This window comes from Lampetra fluviatilis, chromosome 3, assembly GCF_964198595.1.
Source record: "Lampetra fluviatilis chromosome 3, kcLamFluv1.1, whole genome shotgun sequence".
In the NCBI taxonomy this organism is placed as follows: Eukaryota; Metazoa; Chordata; class Hyperoartia; order Petromyzontiformes; family Petromyzontidae; genus Lampetra; species Lampetra fluviatilis.
Window position 1 is genome coordinate 23,029,727 of NC_136277.1, and position 18,531 is coordinate 23,048,257.

Genomic DNA, 18,531 nt, shown 5'->3' on the forward strand with positions numbered 1-18,531 from the left:
CAAGAAATTATATCGATGAGCTCTCACATGCTCGAATAAAGAAACACCTTTAATGGCCAGGGTGAATTTAACTCAATTGTCTCATAGTTAAAAGTGGTGAGTCATTTGAAAACTAACTTATTTAGAAATGGTTTTTTTTTGTGTGTGCTGAGTTTGTTCCCCCGCACCTAGGATTGGCTACATACGGTCTGCAAAGAGGAGTGGGACAAAATCCCTCCTGAGATGTGTGCAAACCTGGTGGCCAACTACAAGAAACGTCTGACCTCTGTGATTGCCAACAAGGGTTTTGCCACCAAGTACTAAGTCATGTTTTGCAGAGGGGTCAAATACTTATTTCCCTCATTAAAATGCAAATCAATTTATAACATTTCGATTTAAAGCTTTCGTGACTGCAGGGATTCATCTTCTTGATTATTTCGGTAAAGTCTACGTGACTTTACCGAAAGAACCAAGAAGAAAAATTTATAACCTTTTTGACATGCGTTTTTCTGGATTTTGTTGTTGTTATTCTGTCTCTCACTGTTCAAATAACCCTACCATTAAAATTATAGAATGATCTTTTCTTTGTCAGTGGGCAAACGTACAAAATCAGCAGGGGATCAAATACTTTTTTCCCTCACTGTACATGCAATCACAATACATAAGCAATGGGCTTTCATACTATGGGAACGTGGTCACCCAGTTAACATGCCGTTGGCCCAATCGTTAGCACGTGGTTGGAAACTGTTGAGCCATCGTGAGTCGAACGTTCCATGTTTACTGGAGCAGTCAGAATATATTTAACTCCAAATGGGGCACTCGCCTGATCGATTTATTAATGTAGTACATACCTCTTCTTGGTTCTTTCGGAAAAGTCACGTAGAATGGAAATAATAAAATAATAAAATAAAACATTATAAAATAATTCTCACGACGTTTCGGCCACAACGCAAGCAGCCGTCCTCAGGTGAAGACCAGGTCTGTCGGGGAGACAGCGTCAGACGCTGTCTCCCCGAAACGTCGTCAGAATTGTATTTGATTATGTTAAATTTTTTTATTTTTTTATTTCCATTCTACGTGACGTTACCGAAAGAACCAAGAAGATGAATCCCTGCAGTCACGAAAGCATTCAATCGAAATTTAGTATATACCTGTCAACCCATACGGTTTACCCCGTATTCTTGTACATGGAAAGTTGAGTTTTCAGGTTCATACGGCGTAACAGCCGTTTCAATACGCGAAACAAAAACAATGTTTGTCTGTTTGTTTGTGTTTCTCTCTTGTGATGGGACTTTTTAGGGTGAACTTGAGATTTGCAAGGGCACGGGGTGACCAATGAGGTTTGAATTGGTCTGTAATGAGGTAGTACCCCAATACAATAACGCATTAATATGAAGTTGACGTGCGCACTTTCGTTTTAATTATCAATGTGAGGGGCCGTCCATAAATGACGTCACGCACCTGGGGGGGGGGGGTCAGATATTTGTGACGATGTGTGACGAGGGGGGGGGGGTGTTGAGAAACGTGACGTCACATCAAAATGCACAACTTTAAATCAATCTAGACAACACGTTCTACTTAATTAAGTCGACTTTTTAATGTTTTCTCCTACAACATCAGAGTGCAGCGCCACATTAAATACGCACTACAATGACAATATTTTAAAGCGATTTGAAGTATGTTTTATTTGGGGGGGGGGGGGCAGAGCATTGTGACGTCATATTTTAGGGGGGGGGTCTGACTTTTTGTGACGTCGTGTGACAAAGGGGGGGGGGTCAAAAATCGTCCAAAATCGTCCAAAATCGCGTGACGTCATTTATGGAAGGCCCCTGACCGGTTTTCATCAATCGTGGAAAGCACCAATTACATAGCAACACAACTCTCCCTTCAAGTTGTGTTTGTATTGATCTATTCATCCATATATCCAAGTTATTTCGCGTGCGTCCCAGTAAAACAAGCAGACGGATGGACAGACGTTCATTTTACCCGTTGAACCTTATTTGGGAAACGTTTAAAAAGGACGCAGATTTAAATTACTCGTGTAGTTCTTCCTTTGGACCACGTGCCCGGTCGCAATCGGATCTCGGGTGCCGAGATGTAAATGATGAGCATGGATGGGTGGACACCGTGATTAACAGGTGTTATAGGCTGGCGGGCAGCACGGGCCACTGCAACAACACCCCATTGTATTGTACAACAATACTCGCCACCTTCAGGGCATCCCGTTTTGTTTGATTTGTTTAACCATGTGGGAACTCAATGTGAAGAGCGCGCCATGGGTGACCGAAACGAAACTAACTAAAAGTACAAAATCAGAGCAAAGTAAACCAAATAAAGTCAGCGGCGTGACAGCTCCCGGGCCAAAACAATGCCCACGACCCCTTCCAAAATTGTGGGGGAAATCCCTCATCCAGCAGTGGAGAGACAACGCGTTGCTGCACTGTACACGTACAGTACACCCCGAGCAATATGGCGCCTCTCAAGTCCCCTACACAAGATGGCGTCCAACCGGGTGGTGACGTCGCTCCACCGTGACGTCACGGGGTTAAGAGGTCAGCGGCGTTGCCGTGGGCGACGGTGAGCGCTGGGTCACGTGACGAGGATTCGCCCCGCCCCTTTGCCCCCCCCCCCTTGCCCCGACACGTGGGGCGGGGGGATCATCGCCTCCAGCCGCTCTTACAGCTGCTGCTGCTACAGCTGCAGGTAGAGACGCTGCTGCTGCTGCTACAGCTGCAGGTAGAGACGCTGCTGCTGCTGCTACAGCTGCAGGTAGAGACGCTGCTGCTGCTGCTGTGGTGGTGACAGCTGCTGGTAGAGACGCTGCTGCTGCTGCTGTGGTGGTGACAGCTGCTGGTAGAGACGCTGCTGCTGCTGCTGTGGTGGTGACAGCTGCAGGTAGAGACGCTGCTGCTGCTGCTGCTGTGGTGGTGACAGCTGCTGGTAGAGACGCTGCTGCTGCTGCTGTGGTGGTGACAGCTGCTGGTAGAGACGCTGCTGCTGCTGCTGTGGTGGTGACAGCTGCTGGTAGAGACGCTGCTGCTGCTGCTGCTGTGGTGGTGACAGCTGCTGGTAGAGACGCTGCTGCTGCTGCTGTGGTGGTGACAGCTGCTGGTAGAGACGCTGCTGCTGTGGTGGTGACAGCTGCTGGTAGAGACGCTGCTGCTGCTGCTGTGGTGGTGACAGCTGCTGGTAGAGACGCTGCTACTGCTGCTGCTGTGGTGGTGACAGCTGCAGGTAGAGACGCTGCTGCTGCTGCTGTGGTGGTGACAGCTGCTGGTAGAGACGCTGCTGCTGCTGCTGCTGTGGTGGTGACAGCTGCAGGTAGAGACGCTGCTGCTGCTGCTATGGTGGTGACAGCTGCTGGTAGAGTCGCCTGCTGCTGCTGTGGTGGTGACAGCTACAGCTGCAGTTAGAGACGCTGCTGCTGTTCCAGCTACAGCTACAGCTGCTGCTGTTCCGTCTGCTGTTCAGTGACCCTGCTATGTGACACCACTGCATCACCGTGCTACGTCTGCTGCTGTCACACTGCCCTCGACTTCTCGGACTGCCGCCCAGAGCTGCCGTTCATGATTAGCGCGACCATTTGCTGCGACTGATGTGAGTTGTAGCCGAGTTATGATTCAAGCTGCTGCTGCCCCCACTACTGCTGCTGCTGCTACAGCTGCTACAGCTGCTGCCCCCACTACTGCTGCTGCTACAGCTGCTACAGCTGTTGCCCCAACTACTGCTGCTGCTACAGCTGCCCCAACTACTGCTGCTGCTACAGCTGCTACAGCTGCTGCCCCCACTACTGCTGCTGCTACAGCTGCTACAGCTGCTGCCCCCACTACTGCTGCTGCTACAGCTGCTACAGCTGTTGCCCCCACTACTGCTGCTGCTACAGCTGCTACAGCTGTTGCCCCAACTACTGCTGCTGCTACAGCTGCTACAGCTGCTGCCCCCACTACTGCTGCTGCTACTGCTGCCCCAACTACTGCTGCTGCTACAGCTGCTACAGCTGCTGCCCCCACTACTGCTGCTGCTACAGCTGCTACAGCTGTTGCCCCCACTACTGCTGCTGCTACAGCTGCTACAGCTGTTGCCCCAACTACTGCTGCTGCTACAGCTGCTACAGCTGTTGCCCCTACTACTGCTGCTGCTACTGCTGCCCCAACTACTGCTGCTGCTACAGCTGCTATAGCTGCTGCCCCCACTACTGCTGCTGCTACAGCTGCTACAGCTGCTGCCCCCACTACTGCTGCTGCTACAGCTGCTACAGCTGTTGCCCCCACTACTGCTGCTGCTACAGCTGCTACAGCTGTTGCCCCAACTACTGCTGCTGCTACAGCTGCTACAGCTGCTGCCCCCACTACTGCTGCTGCTACTGCTGCCCCAACTACTGCTGCTGCTACAGCTGCTACAGCTGCTGCCCCCACTACTGCTGCTGCTACAGCTGCTACAGCTGTTGCCCCCACTACTGCTGCTGCTACAGCTGCTACAGCTGTTGCCCCAACTACTGCTGCTGCTACAGCTGCTACAGCTGTTGCCCCCACTACTGCTGCTGCTACTGCTGCCCCAACTACTGCTGCTGCTACAGCTGCTATAGCTGCTGCCCCCACTACTGCTGCTGCTACAGCTGCTACAGCTGTTGCCCCAACTACTGTTGCTGCTACAGCTGCTACAGCTGCTGCCCCCACTACTGCTGCTGCTGCTACAGCTGTTGCCCCCACTGCTGCTGGTACTGCTGCTGCTACAGCTGTTGCCCCCACTACAGCTGCTGCTACTGCTGCTGCTACAGCTGCTGCTGTCACGGCCGTGGTTCAGCAGCGACAGCTCCCGAGGATCCGCTCGTCAATTGCCGGTAAAGTGTCAAACCCCGTGACTGACCTGCCACACACAATACTGAACCTGCAACATACCACATTGTATATCCTGTACACTACATGATACACACAGTATACATACAGCATGCACGTACTTCACACACACACACACTCTCTACATACAACGTGCACATAGACACACATACTATACCCACACCATACACATGTATGTACACATGCTATACCTACAAAGATCCGCCCGTATAGCCTGAACAGACTGTTGGGGCAAGTGCTGTAAGCGAGTAGCAGCGCCTATGAAGGCCGGCGTTGTGGCACACGAGGGGGTGGGTGGCCAACACCACGCCCGGCCGTCTTTGTCTTACCCTGTCTTACCCCATTGGCCGCACTCATCCCCGTCTCGACTCACTTGCCTGTCTCCGTGCCCTCCACTGGCTACACATCGCCAGCAGGGTCACATGCAAGATCGCCTGCCTCTGCCACATGTGCCTGCACCCCGTACCTCTCTTCACTATTGACGACTTGCAGCGCAGCGCACTGCAGATGCCTTCGCAGGGTGACTCACGACCTCCTCTTGATACCAAGATCCAGGATGGTCACGTCTGTGCGCCGCTTCTCGGTGGCTGCCGCAACAGTCTGGAGCGCCATCATCCCTCTGCACATTCGCAGCATCACCTCAATCGCCTCCTTCAAGAGACACTTAAAAACTCACCTCTGCAACCACGTGCTTTTGAGTGACTCTGAGCTTGGCTCCGCGACTCTGAGTTGCGGCTGGCAGGTCCGCAAATTTGGGCGCGTTATAAATTGCATTATTATTATTAGTGTCGATGTTTACACACACCGCACCAGATGTACTCATTTTGAGGCTGAGTCGACCTAGGGGATGCCCAGGGCCGGTAATCGTCACTGGTGTTGGTGGCCGCGAGCGGGAGTCGAACCCGGGTCCGCCGGGTTCGGTGCGCAGTGTGCTCGCCACGCGTAGGGCGCATGACTTCACGCGGAGTTGGGATCGTGTTGAGAGATGTTTCTATTCTCGCCGTGGTGAGGTCGAGACGGGTTAGAACAAGGGAGATTAAGACGGCAGAGGTGGAGGGGGGGTCCTGTGATCCTGGACGTGAGCATGGGGGTGGGCAGAATCCTCCAGCGGAGGCTTCATCCAGAGGAAGAGAAGTCTAGAAATCTGGAGCCAGCAGCAGCAGAGAGGGAGAGACCCCCAGTTGAGTTGACTTTAAAACCAAATAATAAGTGGAAAATTAATACATCGCCTTCACATATCTGTCCCTCCACAATTCAATTTTTTGAAATTATGTTTTATGCAGCTCATTAGAAATACGGTCTTCTGGGAGTGTATTATTTCAGAAGCACTGGCTCAAAACATGCACCCTCTTGGACGGTTTCAACATACGATGTATCATCAGCAGTCAGCCTTGCTTGAATTCACGCTCGTAAACTGATTTAGTTTTATAAGCAATAACTTTCTTTTTTAAATATGGATCGTAGTTCGACGTAATAGTATATACAACACAACGACGAACATCTCATGTTCTCCATATAAGTTACATTCTTATATTCTTCACAACGAGACTATAAGTAACTTTTATTAAATAAAATAATTAAATTATATTCTCCACTGAGTGGAGGTTGACACAAGTGGAGTTGAGTGAGTTGAAATGGGAGAGGTAAGGGCATTGGCAAGTCCTTGCAGTGAGGACTTCAATTTTGGAAGTGTTTAGCTGCAGACCACTATCAAGGCCGGATGTGAAAGCAGGCCATGGGATTGGGTTTGTGTAATCGATGCAAACGAAGACTTAGTAGGAGTCACCAGCATAGCAATCGTGGTTGGTGTGAACCTGGGGATGACTGCCACGTTGGAGGAGATGGATTGAGAAAAGCTACGGTGGGAATCTTGTGGAAAAACTTAACAACGTCTTGGTTCTTTCGGTAAAGTCACGTAGAAAGGAAATAATAAAATAATACAAAATAAAACGTAATAAAATAATTCTCACGACGTTTTGGCCACAACGCAAGCAGCCGTCCTCAGGTGAAGAACAGGTCTGTCGGAAAGACAGGTGAAGAACAGGTCTGTCGGAAAGACAGCTGTCTTTCCGACAGACCTGTTCTTCACCTGAGGACGGCTGCTTGCGTTGTGGCCGAAACGTCGTGAGAATTGTATTTTATTATGTTTTATTTTTATTATTTTATTATTTCCCTTCTACGTGACTTTACCGAAAGAATCAAGAAGATGAATCCTTGCAGTCACGAAAGCTTTACATCGAAACTTAATAACGATTTCTGAGAAGCAAATAGTCCATGTATGAAAGCACAGTTTTAAGAGATGAGAGCAGAACCAGGGGAGAAGTGTGCCTGCTGGAGACACGCACATAGCTAGGGAGGTGCTCAAGAGGTATGGAGTTGTCGATGGTGTCAAAAGCAGTAGTTGAGAAGGGAGAGAACTCCATGGTCACAAGAGAGTAGATCACTCATCATACACTGAAGGGCAGTCTTTGTAGAATGGTCTTGGCAGACATCAGATTGGGCTGGGCCGTTAAGACCGTGGAGATATTTGTAAAGGAATACAATATAACACCCTCGCTGTATTCTACAAGGCAGTGGCAGGTAAAGATTCGGGGGGAAATTCAGACAGAGGTTTGGATCCGGTGAGGATTTTATTTTCAGGATTAGAATGACAGTAGCAGGTCTTGAGAGCCAAGGGGAGAACATCCCCAGAGGAGATTAAGGTATCGACAAAGTCTGTGATGTACGGTGGGAAGGGTGGCCATGTAGTAAGGGAAGCATTTAGTGGACAGGAGATCAAGGGTGGAAGAATATTGCTTTAAGTGGGAGATAATGGCAATGATGTTGTGGAAGTTGACATGTTGGGGCATGTCGAGTGGAAGTCATGGGTGGAAAAAACCCGATTTTTCCAGCGGCAGGCATCGGGTTTTTTCTTTAATACAATTAAACCCAGATTGTAAAAAACCCGACTGTGCCACCCTTGGTGGGGGTGGTGGGGGGAGACAGGAGGCAGACATAAAATAGGAGAAGCAGAATCAGAACCCGGAACACCGCTTCTGATTTTATTGGTATTATGGACGGGTTCATGGAGATAGCTGGGTGGATGAGATATAGGTGATAATGTGGTGCTGAAAGAGTCGTTTTTGGTTACCAGTGCATCATGCCATCGTGTTTGAGTTTAACTCTAATTGACTAATGAGATTTGATAAGAGCCTTTCAGATCTAGTATTGAACTTCCAAACTGGATTTGTGTCAGAGGCTTTCCAATGACTCAATTTGGGGAAGGCAGGGTTGAACCAGCAGGGACGTGGGGGTTTGAGAATGAGTCTTCAGAGGGGCGAGATCAATCAGAGCCAGTGGATGGGATAGTGTTCGAGTGCTCAACAGAGCCGTTCTATGGATACATGAAACAGGTGGGCATAATGTGGGAGCAGGGTGGTAGAATATCCGAGACCACACACGAACAACGACACGTACATAAGGTATACGTGCACACGCTTGTATATTCGGTATCTATGTACCTACCGTACATACACAGATACACAAAGACGAATGCACAAACTTATGTGAACACGTACACACAGCACACGGTCATTAAGTGTTGAGTCAACACAAAGACAAAGATCCCCCGTATAGCCTAAACAGACTTTTAGGGAAAGTTCTGTTAGCGAGCATCTATGGAGGCCGGCACGGCACACGTCAACATACACACACACGTGGAGTCTGGGAGGGGATCCCACCGACCATGTTCATGAATGTCAACGGATGACCCTGGCAGATAAAATCCCAGTGGCGGGTTTGTCGATCTGCCGAAAAACCTGCCACGCCCATGAATCGACCGCTGATCTCCCGACATACAAGATCAAATCTGTGGATTAGCCGAGCTTATTTGTGAGGTCTTGGGGGAGGGGAACCCCTACCCCCACGCAACATAAAGCGGGCGGGCAAGAAAGAAACTGAACAGCAGAAGTTGTGGCGACTTAAAAGTATGGAAGAAGTATGAGTGGCTGGCTGATGTTGCCCTCTGCAGACGAGATGCAAGGAGTATATCTGGAGTCTGAGATCAAGTAAAGTATCGGAGCATGGATGACCTCAAAAGCGAACTGCTGAGGCTGGAGAATGTGTGTAGGTTGCCTTACATGACCTCACCACAACTGCTTGGACCACATGGCAGGTTCTCTCTCCTCTGTGTACCGAGAAAGGTGCTGGCTTAGAATAATTCAACATCGTGTAGCCAGGCACAATGAGAGGTTTGTGAGTTCAAGCAAGGATGGTTCTGCATGAATGCCATCTTTTCTCCCTTGTAGAAGTGTAAGGAATTTTAAAATCTACAGACACACACACACACGTACAGTTGATTTGTACGTATGTTGAACTCTTTTCGCGCCGTAGGTGGCCAACCGTGCTAATCGGAGGTGCGATATGCACAGACCAAGGTGGGGTTGTTGTAGGTTGTTGGGGTAAGTGCTGTTCGCGAGCACATACGAAGGCTTTCCAGCACGGTGCACAAAGGGGTGGTTTGTTCGGCACCACGCCCGGCCGCTTTTGTCTTCCTCGTGCTGATATGTACACACTGCACCGAATACTCATTTAAGGCTGAGTCAGTCTAAGGGAGGTCCAGAACCGGTTAAGATAATAACTTTTTTACCGTGGCAGGGAATCGAACTCAGGTCGCCAGGTTCGAAGCGCACTGCTTCGACCACTACACTACACACACGAACAATAACGGCCACGAAGCGGCGGTGGCGTTTGTGCCAGGAGAGGTGTACTTTTAGGCCACGTGAAGTGTCAAAGGTTCGCTGACAGGAGGTGGTCACGGGACAGACTCAGGTGCCACGGGTTGACTGATTGGGAAGACTCGCAGATGCACCACCTTGTGCTCCACACATCAACGTACACATACATTCAGACACACACACACGCTCACTTTAACATATACAGGATTAACGCTACATAGAGGTCACCCCAAGACATTCATAATCCTCACTGTTAACCACTCCTGGGGCTGTTTTAATTGGGTACGGCCAATTACAAGGAGCCAATTAAACGACTAAGTTCTCCATTGACTCATACATCACTCCTTACCAATTGCATCATTTAAAATTATTTTCTGTAAAGGTTGCTCTTACGATTTAATTTAACGTCCGTTAGAAACGCTTATATAACGTATCACCATAAATGGCAGTATTTAAATTGTGGCTTAATAACGGATGACGCAATGTCCACCAAGTGTCCAGTGCAAGTTGTAAAAGCTAAGGCCATGGTTTGGTCACGGTCACGTTCAGTACAAATCACTGCCAGGGTGCGTGAATAACCCCAAACATTCACGGAAAGGTCACAGATAAGGAGGTCGCATCTCCGTGTGTGCGTGTACTGTGGGGAGCGGTAGTGTAGCGGTTAGCGCGCTGCGCTACGAACTAAGCCACTCGAGTTCGATTCCCACTCACGTCCAATAACACCAGTGACCATTATCTGAACCGGTCGCGGGCCTCTCCTAGGTCGACTCAGCCTCAAATGAGTGCCTGGTGCGGTGTGTAAAAATGATCTCTACTGGGGAAACAAAGGCGGCCGGGCGTGGTGCCGGCCACCTTTTGCGCTGTACCAGGTTTCATCAGTACTCGCTAACAACACTTGGCTCAATAGTCTGTTAAACGGTTATACGGGGGATCTTTGTCTTTGTGTGTCCTGTATCTCCGTGTCTCTTTCTCTATATGTAGCTCTGTTATTATGTGCTCCTGAAATGTGACGACGAATATCGAAGCGACGTAAATCAAAGCAATTTACAAGGGAGGTGAAGTCGAAGGCTGAGGCGACGGATATGAGAAAGGACGGACGATGCTGTCAGCGATTTAAGTGTGGCTTGAGGCGACGCAAATCAGGTCGTGGTGTTAATAGAGTGACGACGTATTTGCGAAAGGATGAAAAAGGGGGAGACGTAAATCGGGGTATGACTAGCTGCATTTATTTATGTTAGTCTGTATGTATATTTGTGTTCGTGTGTGTGTATATTTGTGTCTCAGTGTCTGTATGTGTATCTCAGTGTGTATCCGCCCATGTATCTCGGGCCGGATTGCTCGTGGTTGCCATGGCCAGTTTGTTAACCAGTCCAGCTCTGCAAGTGGACAGTATCATCTGTGTCAACAGCCATCTCCTACATCTTACTTTAGACTTCCTTCAAATTCACGATTCTCATGACCACCATGATGTCTGTGACAAAATCATAGCTTTTATTTTCTCCAATTACATTTTTCAAAAATTGTCCCCTTCACAATTTTTTTTAAATGCAATTTATAGCGCGCACAATGTGTCACGGACATAGATGACCGTGACTCCGGGACGCGGAGCCAAACTCGGTGTTACTGGAAAGTCAGGCGAAAGAAGTGGGGGCCTTTAAGAAAGAGGTGGGCTTTTAAGAGTAGGTGTAGCATACCTGTCAACCCTTATCAGTGCCCGACCTTATTACAGACCTCATTGGTCACCCCGTGCCCTTACAAATCTCAACGTTCATCGTACAAAATCCTAACAATAGGGAGAAACACAAATAAATAGACACTTTTTTTTGCCCGTATTGAAACGGCTGTACGCCGTATGGACCTGAAAACGAAATTTCCCTGCACAAGAATACGTGGTAAACCGTATGGGTTGACAGATATGGTGTGGGTTGAATGCTGCGAATGTGATGCATGACGGCGTTCCAGATACTGGGGGCTTCCACAGAGAAACGGTGCCTGGCAGTGACGTTCCAAAAAGGCCTACTCTTGCGAAAGACATCACAGGATTGTACGTCCGCTCATGGTGAATACACCCGCAGCATTAATCAGAGTGGCCACTAGGTTCAAACCGTGAACCTCTGCGGAAAGAGGTGATCGCACTTCCGGGAGGCCTTGTCCACCGCTGGGCCTCCGATTAGCGCGGTTGGCTACATTCGGTGCGAAAGAAGTTCAATATACATCCATACAGGCCAAGTGCCAGAGAGGAGCTCGCAAAAGGACTCAGTTTGTGAAACGTTTCTGAATAGTATTTTGCTAAAGCTCAAAAAGAGCCCAGTTGTGCCTAACATTGCCCTGTGCAGTAGCCCAAGCGAGTGATGGTTACTCTGTTTATGCCCAAGGTGCGTAGAGCCAGACTATGAGGCAGGATTCTACAGGGCCATTGTGAATGCCCTCAGCTCAAAGAACCAGACACAGATCCAAATTCACACACAGTCATTTTTTAAAAAGTATAATCTTAATATAATTAATATACTGATGATGACAATGATTATATTGCTGATGGTGACGAAATTATAATAGTGGTGATAACACTGCCGGTAATATGATGCAGCTGCTGCTGATGATGATGCAGTTGCTGCTGATGATAATGATATGCAGGTGATTTTAATAATGCTGTAGATGCTGGTGATAATGACGATAGTGTTTTTTCAATGCTGATGATGGTCATGACGCGTTTTCGTGTGTGTGCAGGAGTTTACAAGCGAAAGGAATCCACGCAGGAAGCAATGGCCTGAAGTCTAGTTGCTAAGCAGAGCGTTCTTATCCAGATAGCAGAGCCTCATCCCCAGGGCGTTAGGGGATTTGCTGCTGCTGTGCTTAGCCTTCTGTCTGGGCTCTGGCCATAGAGCCGTCATGCCTATGGGAGGCACCTGGTCACCAGGGGACAGAGCTTAGTCTTCAGTGGCAGGAGTCTCGTTGCCAGGGGGTGGGGGAAAGACGAGTGGAGTCTGGCAGGGGTCACGGGGCAGCGGGGTCACATGACTCCGTTTGAGAGGCTCACGTGGGAGGCGCGCACGGATGAGGTGGCGGTGAGGGAGTCGGTGCTGGGGAAGAGGATCAGCTTCTACCGCATCCGCGGAGAGATCGGCTCCGGCAACTTCTCCCAGGTCAAGCTGGGGGTGCACCTTCTCACACGAGGCAAGGGCCTGCACTGTCATCATCGTCATCAGTAGCAGAAATATCACCGACAGAATCATTTGTCTCAATCCCATTCACCACCTCGACTTGCTTGGCACATTCTTCTTACCCGCCACCAACTCTGGCTCCTCTACCTAATGCTCAACCTCATTTTCTCTCTCCTGGGTCTCTCCCATCCCACCCCTCCCTCCTCTACCTCCTCCTCCACCCGTCATACTCAACCTCCCTACATTTCTCACTCAGTACTTCTGACCCCAATCTTCTTCTCACGATTTTATTCAAATCTCTCCCTCCTCCTTTTCCCCTCTTTCTTACCCCCCCCCCCCCCCCGCTCTTCAGAGACATAGTCTCTGTGTTCAGAGCATCAGTTAGTTGATTGCTTCGCGTTTCAATTTCATTGCCGTTATCGTGGCCAACCATGGAATATTATTTATTATTATTTAGCCTGGCCAACTTAAGGTGTGGCTTTCTTGGACAAATCAAGATTATTATTGTTATCATTATTCTCGTGCATGGAGGTACGGTAATACCCTGGTTTACGTTGGGGATGCAGTCCGGCAAATGTGTGACGACGAATATCGAAACGATGTGAATTAAAGCAATTTACAGGGTCGGTGGAGGTGATGGCCAAGGCCACAGATACAAAAAAAAAGGATGGACGATGCTGCCAGCGACATAAGTGTGGGGTTGAAGCGACGCAAATCAGGCAGTGGTAATAATACTAAAGTGGCGACGTATTTGCGAAACGACGTAAAGGGGGAAACGTAAATGCTGTACTTCGTTTTTTTTACTTTTGAATACTGTAACTTTCAAGATGAAAGGAACTTCTAGCGCAACGTCGTGTTGCTGTTCCGAGGCTGGCGCTATCGGGAACCGCAGACGTTGATCAAATAATTTACAAAACCAAGCGCTAAAAGGAAGCGTCCCCCCTCCATCCCCTAGCGATGACGCCATTGTTTGTGACGTCACGTCACATAGTGCATATTGAAAACGTCGCATCATCGCTCATCAAAGACACTTCCCCCCCATGTCGGAAAGCGTTACGGAATGTGTGTGCACACGCAAGATCAGTTCCTCCTTGTGTGTACATGCGCGGCGCTTTCACCACGCGGTGCTCAGATTGGGTGCTCTTCACCCGCCTATTTGTCCAAGACGACTCGCGGGCAGTTTGCGCACAAGATGTTCACGCGCAGGGGGCCGGGTTTACGGGTAAAACGAGTCCCTTGCTCGCAGTGGAGTCGATGTTACAGGGCAGCTTGGAGGCTCAGTCTCTGCTGCCTGACGTGAAATGAAGGGGTCTACAAACATTACATTGGTGACATACTGAGATAGTAACAGGCACGCGCTTATTGCCCGCGCTCCACCCAGTTACTGAGGGGTTGCGCAATCAGAGGGGAGGCTGAGCTCGTCGCTGCCTCACCTCTCGTCTCTTCCTGTACTTGCAGCGGAGCTCCGCAAATTTGGCGATTTTGACTATAAAAATCATTGGAATCGTACAGAAATGACATTTTTAACACAAATAATTGATTGTTCTTTTTTTTACTTTTCGTAACAGCTATTTTTATTGGAGTATGACAGGTGAGGCTCTGCCTCCCCTGCCTCCCCTGACCGCACGTCCCTGCCGTATAGCCTTAACGGACTTGGGGCAAATGCGAGCACCGATGAAGGTCGGCACGCCAGACGAGGGGGTGGGTGTCCAACACCACGCCCGGCCGTCTTTCTTTCCCCAACAGCGATGTTTACACACCTCGCCAGGTACTCACTTGAGGCTGAGTCGACCTAGAGGAGCCCCAGAACCGGTTCAGACAATCATCGCTGGTGTTGATGGCCGTGAGCGGGAATCGAACTGGGTTTGCCGGGTTGGTAGCGCAACGCGCTAAATGCTCCACCACCGCTCTCTCACTTTCACTCTGACTCGCGCGCGCGCAGAGAAAGTCGCCATCAAACTCCTGGACAAGTCGCGCATGGACGAGCGCACGCTGCGCCTCCTGTCGTGCGAGATCCTGGCCATGGAGCTGCTGCGCCACCCCAACGTGGTGCGCCTCTACGAGGTGGTGGACACCCCGTCGCGCCTGCACCTCGTCATGGAGTACGCGCCGGGCGGGGAGCTCTTCACGCGCGTCTCCACCGTGGGGGCGCTGCCGCACGACGAGGCCAAGCTCGTCTTTGCCCAAATCGCGGCCGCCGTCAAGCACATGGTGAGGAGGGGAGGGGGTGACGGTGATCGTGGCGGGGAGCGCTAGTGTCGTGGTGAGCGCGCTGCGCTACGAACCAGGAGATCCGAGTTCGATTCTCGCTCACGGCCAACACCGGTGGTGATTATCTGAGACCGGCTTGGGTCTTCCCTTGGTCGACTCAGCCTCAAATGAGTGCCTGGTACGATATGTGAACATAACCACTAGGTTTGGCTGCCTTCTCATACTGGCTTGGTCTAGCATCGCCCAATCACGAGATGCCTCTAATCGCTTCAGCATGCTAAATCCATATAGTTGTCCATTTCCTCATGGAGGTACTCCGTCAAGTAACCACCCACCCAGCTGGTAACCTGATCATTCAATAACGTAATCGAGCAGCTTTGGCCATTAAAATACTCTTGCTCACGTCCAGATAAACTCGTTTCGTCCATGTTTATCCGTGAGTGTGTATATTGCGAGCTAGAGCAGGTAAAGTACGGGGCTGAAATGACCCCCGAAACTAATTTTTTGAGAGAGGAAGGCAATTGAGTGCATGATGTGACATCACTGGAATTGCTTGGAAACACATTTTTCTCTTGTATGATGGATTGTCGGTCTCTCACGCTGACTGGGGTCTACACCCAGATGTGTGGGCGCTTTCCAGACATCCTTTGTTTCACCTTGTAACAAAATAATTTCTTATACACACACAGTACAGCCAGCCGGCTTCAATAGGCGCTTGCTAACAACCCTTGCCCCCCCGCCCTGTGTGTGTGTGTTTGTGCAGCACGAGTGTGGGGTGGTGCACAGGGACCTGAAGGCTGAGAACGTGTTCTACGCTGGCAACTGCTGGGTCAAGGTGGGAGACTTTGGCTTCAGCACCACGGTCACCCCCAATGAGAGGCTCAGCACCTTCTGCGGGTCCCCTCCGTACGCCGCCCCCGAGCTCTTCCGAGGTTTGTGAAGAGTTCAGCACCCTGTGTGACTCTGGGTTTGTGTGACTGTGGGTTTGTGTGTCGGAGTGGGGAGTGGGCAGCGTAGGAGTTAGCGCTACCAGCGACCTGAGTTCGATTCCCGCTCACGGCCACCAACACTAAGTGACTGTTATTTGAATGGGTCCTGGGCCTCCTCTAGATGAGTACCTGGTGCAGTGTGTAAAAGCATCGCCACTGGGGAGACAAAGGCAGTCAGGCATGGTGCTGGCCACCCACTCCCTCGTGTGCCGTGCCGGCCTTCATAGGTGCTATTCGCTAACAGCACTTGCCCCAACAGTCTGTTAAGGCTATATGAGGGATCGTTGTCGTTGGTGTGAGTACCTGTGTGTGTGTGCAATTGTGGTTGCTTCCCTTCCAACAAGCAAGCCAGCATCAGGACTCAAGGTAAGTGAAAATGTTTATGTACAAAACAGTATTTATTACATGCTTCCCATTTTTGTTCAACCTTAAACACATTTCATTATATTGACCGTATGGGCATTGTGTTCTGACTTACGAACCGTTCGACTTATGAACGGGTGTCAGGAACAAAGTATGTTCGTAAGTCGAGGCTTGCTTGTACTCATTTAAGGCTGAGTCGACCTAGGACTGCTTCAGATAATCGCCACTGTTAGCCGTGTAGAATCAAACTGTTTTACCGCTCCGTACACACACACTCGTACAAAAGACGCGAGCGCGCGCACACTCACGCGTGCGCCACTAATCGCTTCGCTCTCCCATGCTCTGTAGACCAAAGTTACCTCGGCCCCCAGGTGGACGTGTGGGCATTGGGCGTCCTCCTCTTCTTCATCGCGTCCGGGACTCTCCCGTTCCGCGCCGACACGGTCGGGAAACTTAAGCTCAGTATTCTCGACGGCTGCTTCTCCGTGCCCCTGCGGGTGCCTGCCTCCTGCTGCAACCTCATCACCACCATCTTGAGGCCCTTGCCGGATGAGAGGCCCACGGCCGCCCAGATCCTACGCAGTGAATGGCTTCGGGGCGTCCACGCCCCCGAGCCCTACCCGCCTTACCCACTGGGGCCCAGATACCTCTTACAGGAGGACCCGGAATGCATAAGGGGGGCGGCAGCAATGGCTACTGAAGAGGTGGTCTCAGTGGATGCTGAGAGGGTGGCAGAAGATCATCGAGCCGTGGAAGTAATGGCGGACGACTCTAGGGTGGCGGCAACGATGGTTGACGATGCAAGGGGAGCAGCAGTAATGACCGGTAAAAGGGCGGCCAAAACAGAAGTTAGGAGGACGTTAGTAATGCCTGGAGATACAAGACAGAGAGGAGTAATGGCCGCTGAAGGTCCAGACACAAAAGACACTGTGAGAGCTGCAGTCATCGCGACAGACACGAGAGGAGCGGCACAAATGACTACCAGAGAGGCGGCCGTGACAGACTCAGGAGTGGCGGCACCAACGCCTACCACTGACACAGTGGCTACAGAAACAAGACTGGGGGTCACGGCAGGCTCCGAAAGAACCGTGCCTTCCCCCTCATCCTCCTCTCTGCCGCCCTCCTGTTCTCTCCTCACGGAGGAGCTGCTCGAGGTGCGTGAGCTGCTCGAAGAGCTGGGGATAACGAGCGACGTCGTGAGGAATAACGGCGATGATGGCGACGCCCGCAGCTGCGTGACGGGGACGTACCGCATCGTGCTGCACCGCGTGCAGCGCCGCCGTCGCCCCGAGGGCCCGGTGTTCCCCGTCCTCGCCGAGGAAAGCCGCCGGACCTTGCCCAACGGCATTGGCGGCGACGGGGCGGCAGGCGGTGGCGTGGCCGGCGGGGTGGCGATGGCGGCAGGGATCGCGTTGGCAGCAGCGAGGGCCGGGGGACGGCGGCTTTACCGCGACACCCGTGACCGCGTGGCCGTAGCCCAGCGGTCAAAACTGTGCGCTATTTTGTAGTGCGGGGGGGGGGTAATGGCGAGATGGAGAGGAGATGGAGGAGAGCCTGGGTGGCACAGCTGCGAGTTGGAAAGGGCTCCGGGTTTAAATCGTGAATGGAAGTGGAATCGTTTTACTCATTGAGGATGTTGCTAGTAGTGGTTGTGGTCATTTTGAAAATGATGAAAGGATGCTGCAACTGAAGATGGTACCGATGATGATTCTGCTACTGCTGGCGGTGGTGGTGACACAATGGGTCGAGATCTCTGACCAGAATTATATTTTGTGACCTGCCGATTGTGAGTCAAGCACTTGGACCAGAGCAACACTAGGGCAGACATTGCTACTAAAGAGATTATACGTTGCTATATACATCAATACTTGTCAATTGTTGTCCAAGTACACAACTTTGCTTGTAACAGCATTTACAGGAGCAGTCTTCATTGTTCGGGGTCAAGTGAGGACTTATTCTGTTAGAATTCAGAGACTTATTGGATTGCATTTCTAATATATGCAACCTTTTTTGACCTCGGTAAAAAAAAACATGGCTGCCCACTAATTGCAACATTAAATGCGTCAGTTGTAGGTGAGGAGCGAATGTGTTCGGCGAGTGACTGTAGGTGTGGAAGGGTGTCCAGTATCATGGACTGCTAGCCGTCTTAGGTGAGTGTTGAGTGGGGACTGTTGTGAGTGGAGCGCGTTTAGTCGTGTGGTGTTTAACGAGGCTCAGGTGAGTGGTATTTGGTGAGTAGTAGCATCAGCAGCACAGG

At 50.6% G+C, this 18,531-nt stretch overlaps 1 protein-coding gene across 1 annotated transcript; it reads left to right on the forward strand.

The window, feature by feature from the left end:
- Positions 1-12,531: 12,531 nt before the first annotated feature.
- On the forward strand, positions 12,532-18,287 carry NIM1K (NIM1 serine/threonine protein kinase). Its single transcript, XM_078879282.1, has 4 exons — positions 12,532-12,724; positions 14,654-14,922; positions 15,686-15,854; positions 16,623-18,287. The coding sequence occupies exons 1-4, from the start codon at positions 12,565-12,567 to the stop codon at positions 17,780-17,782; spliced, it is 1,758 nt and encodes a 585-aa protein (XP_078735408.1). The 5' UTR covers positions 12,532-12,564; the 3' UTR covers positions 17,783-18,287.
- Positions 18,288-18,531: the final 244 nt, after the last annotated feature.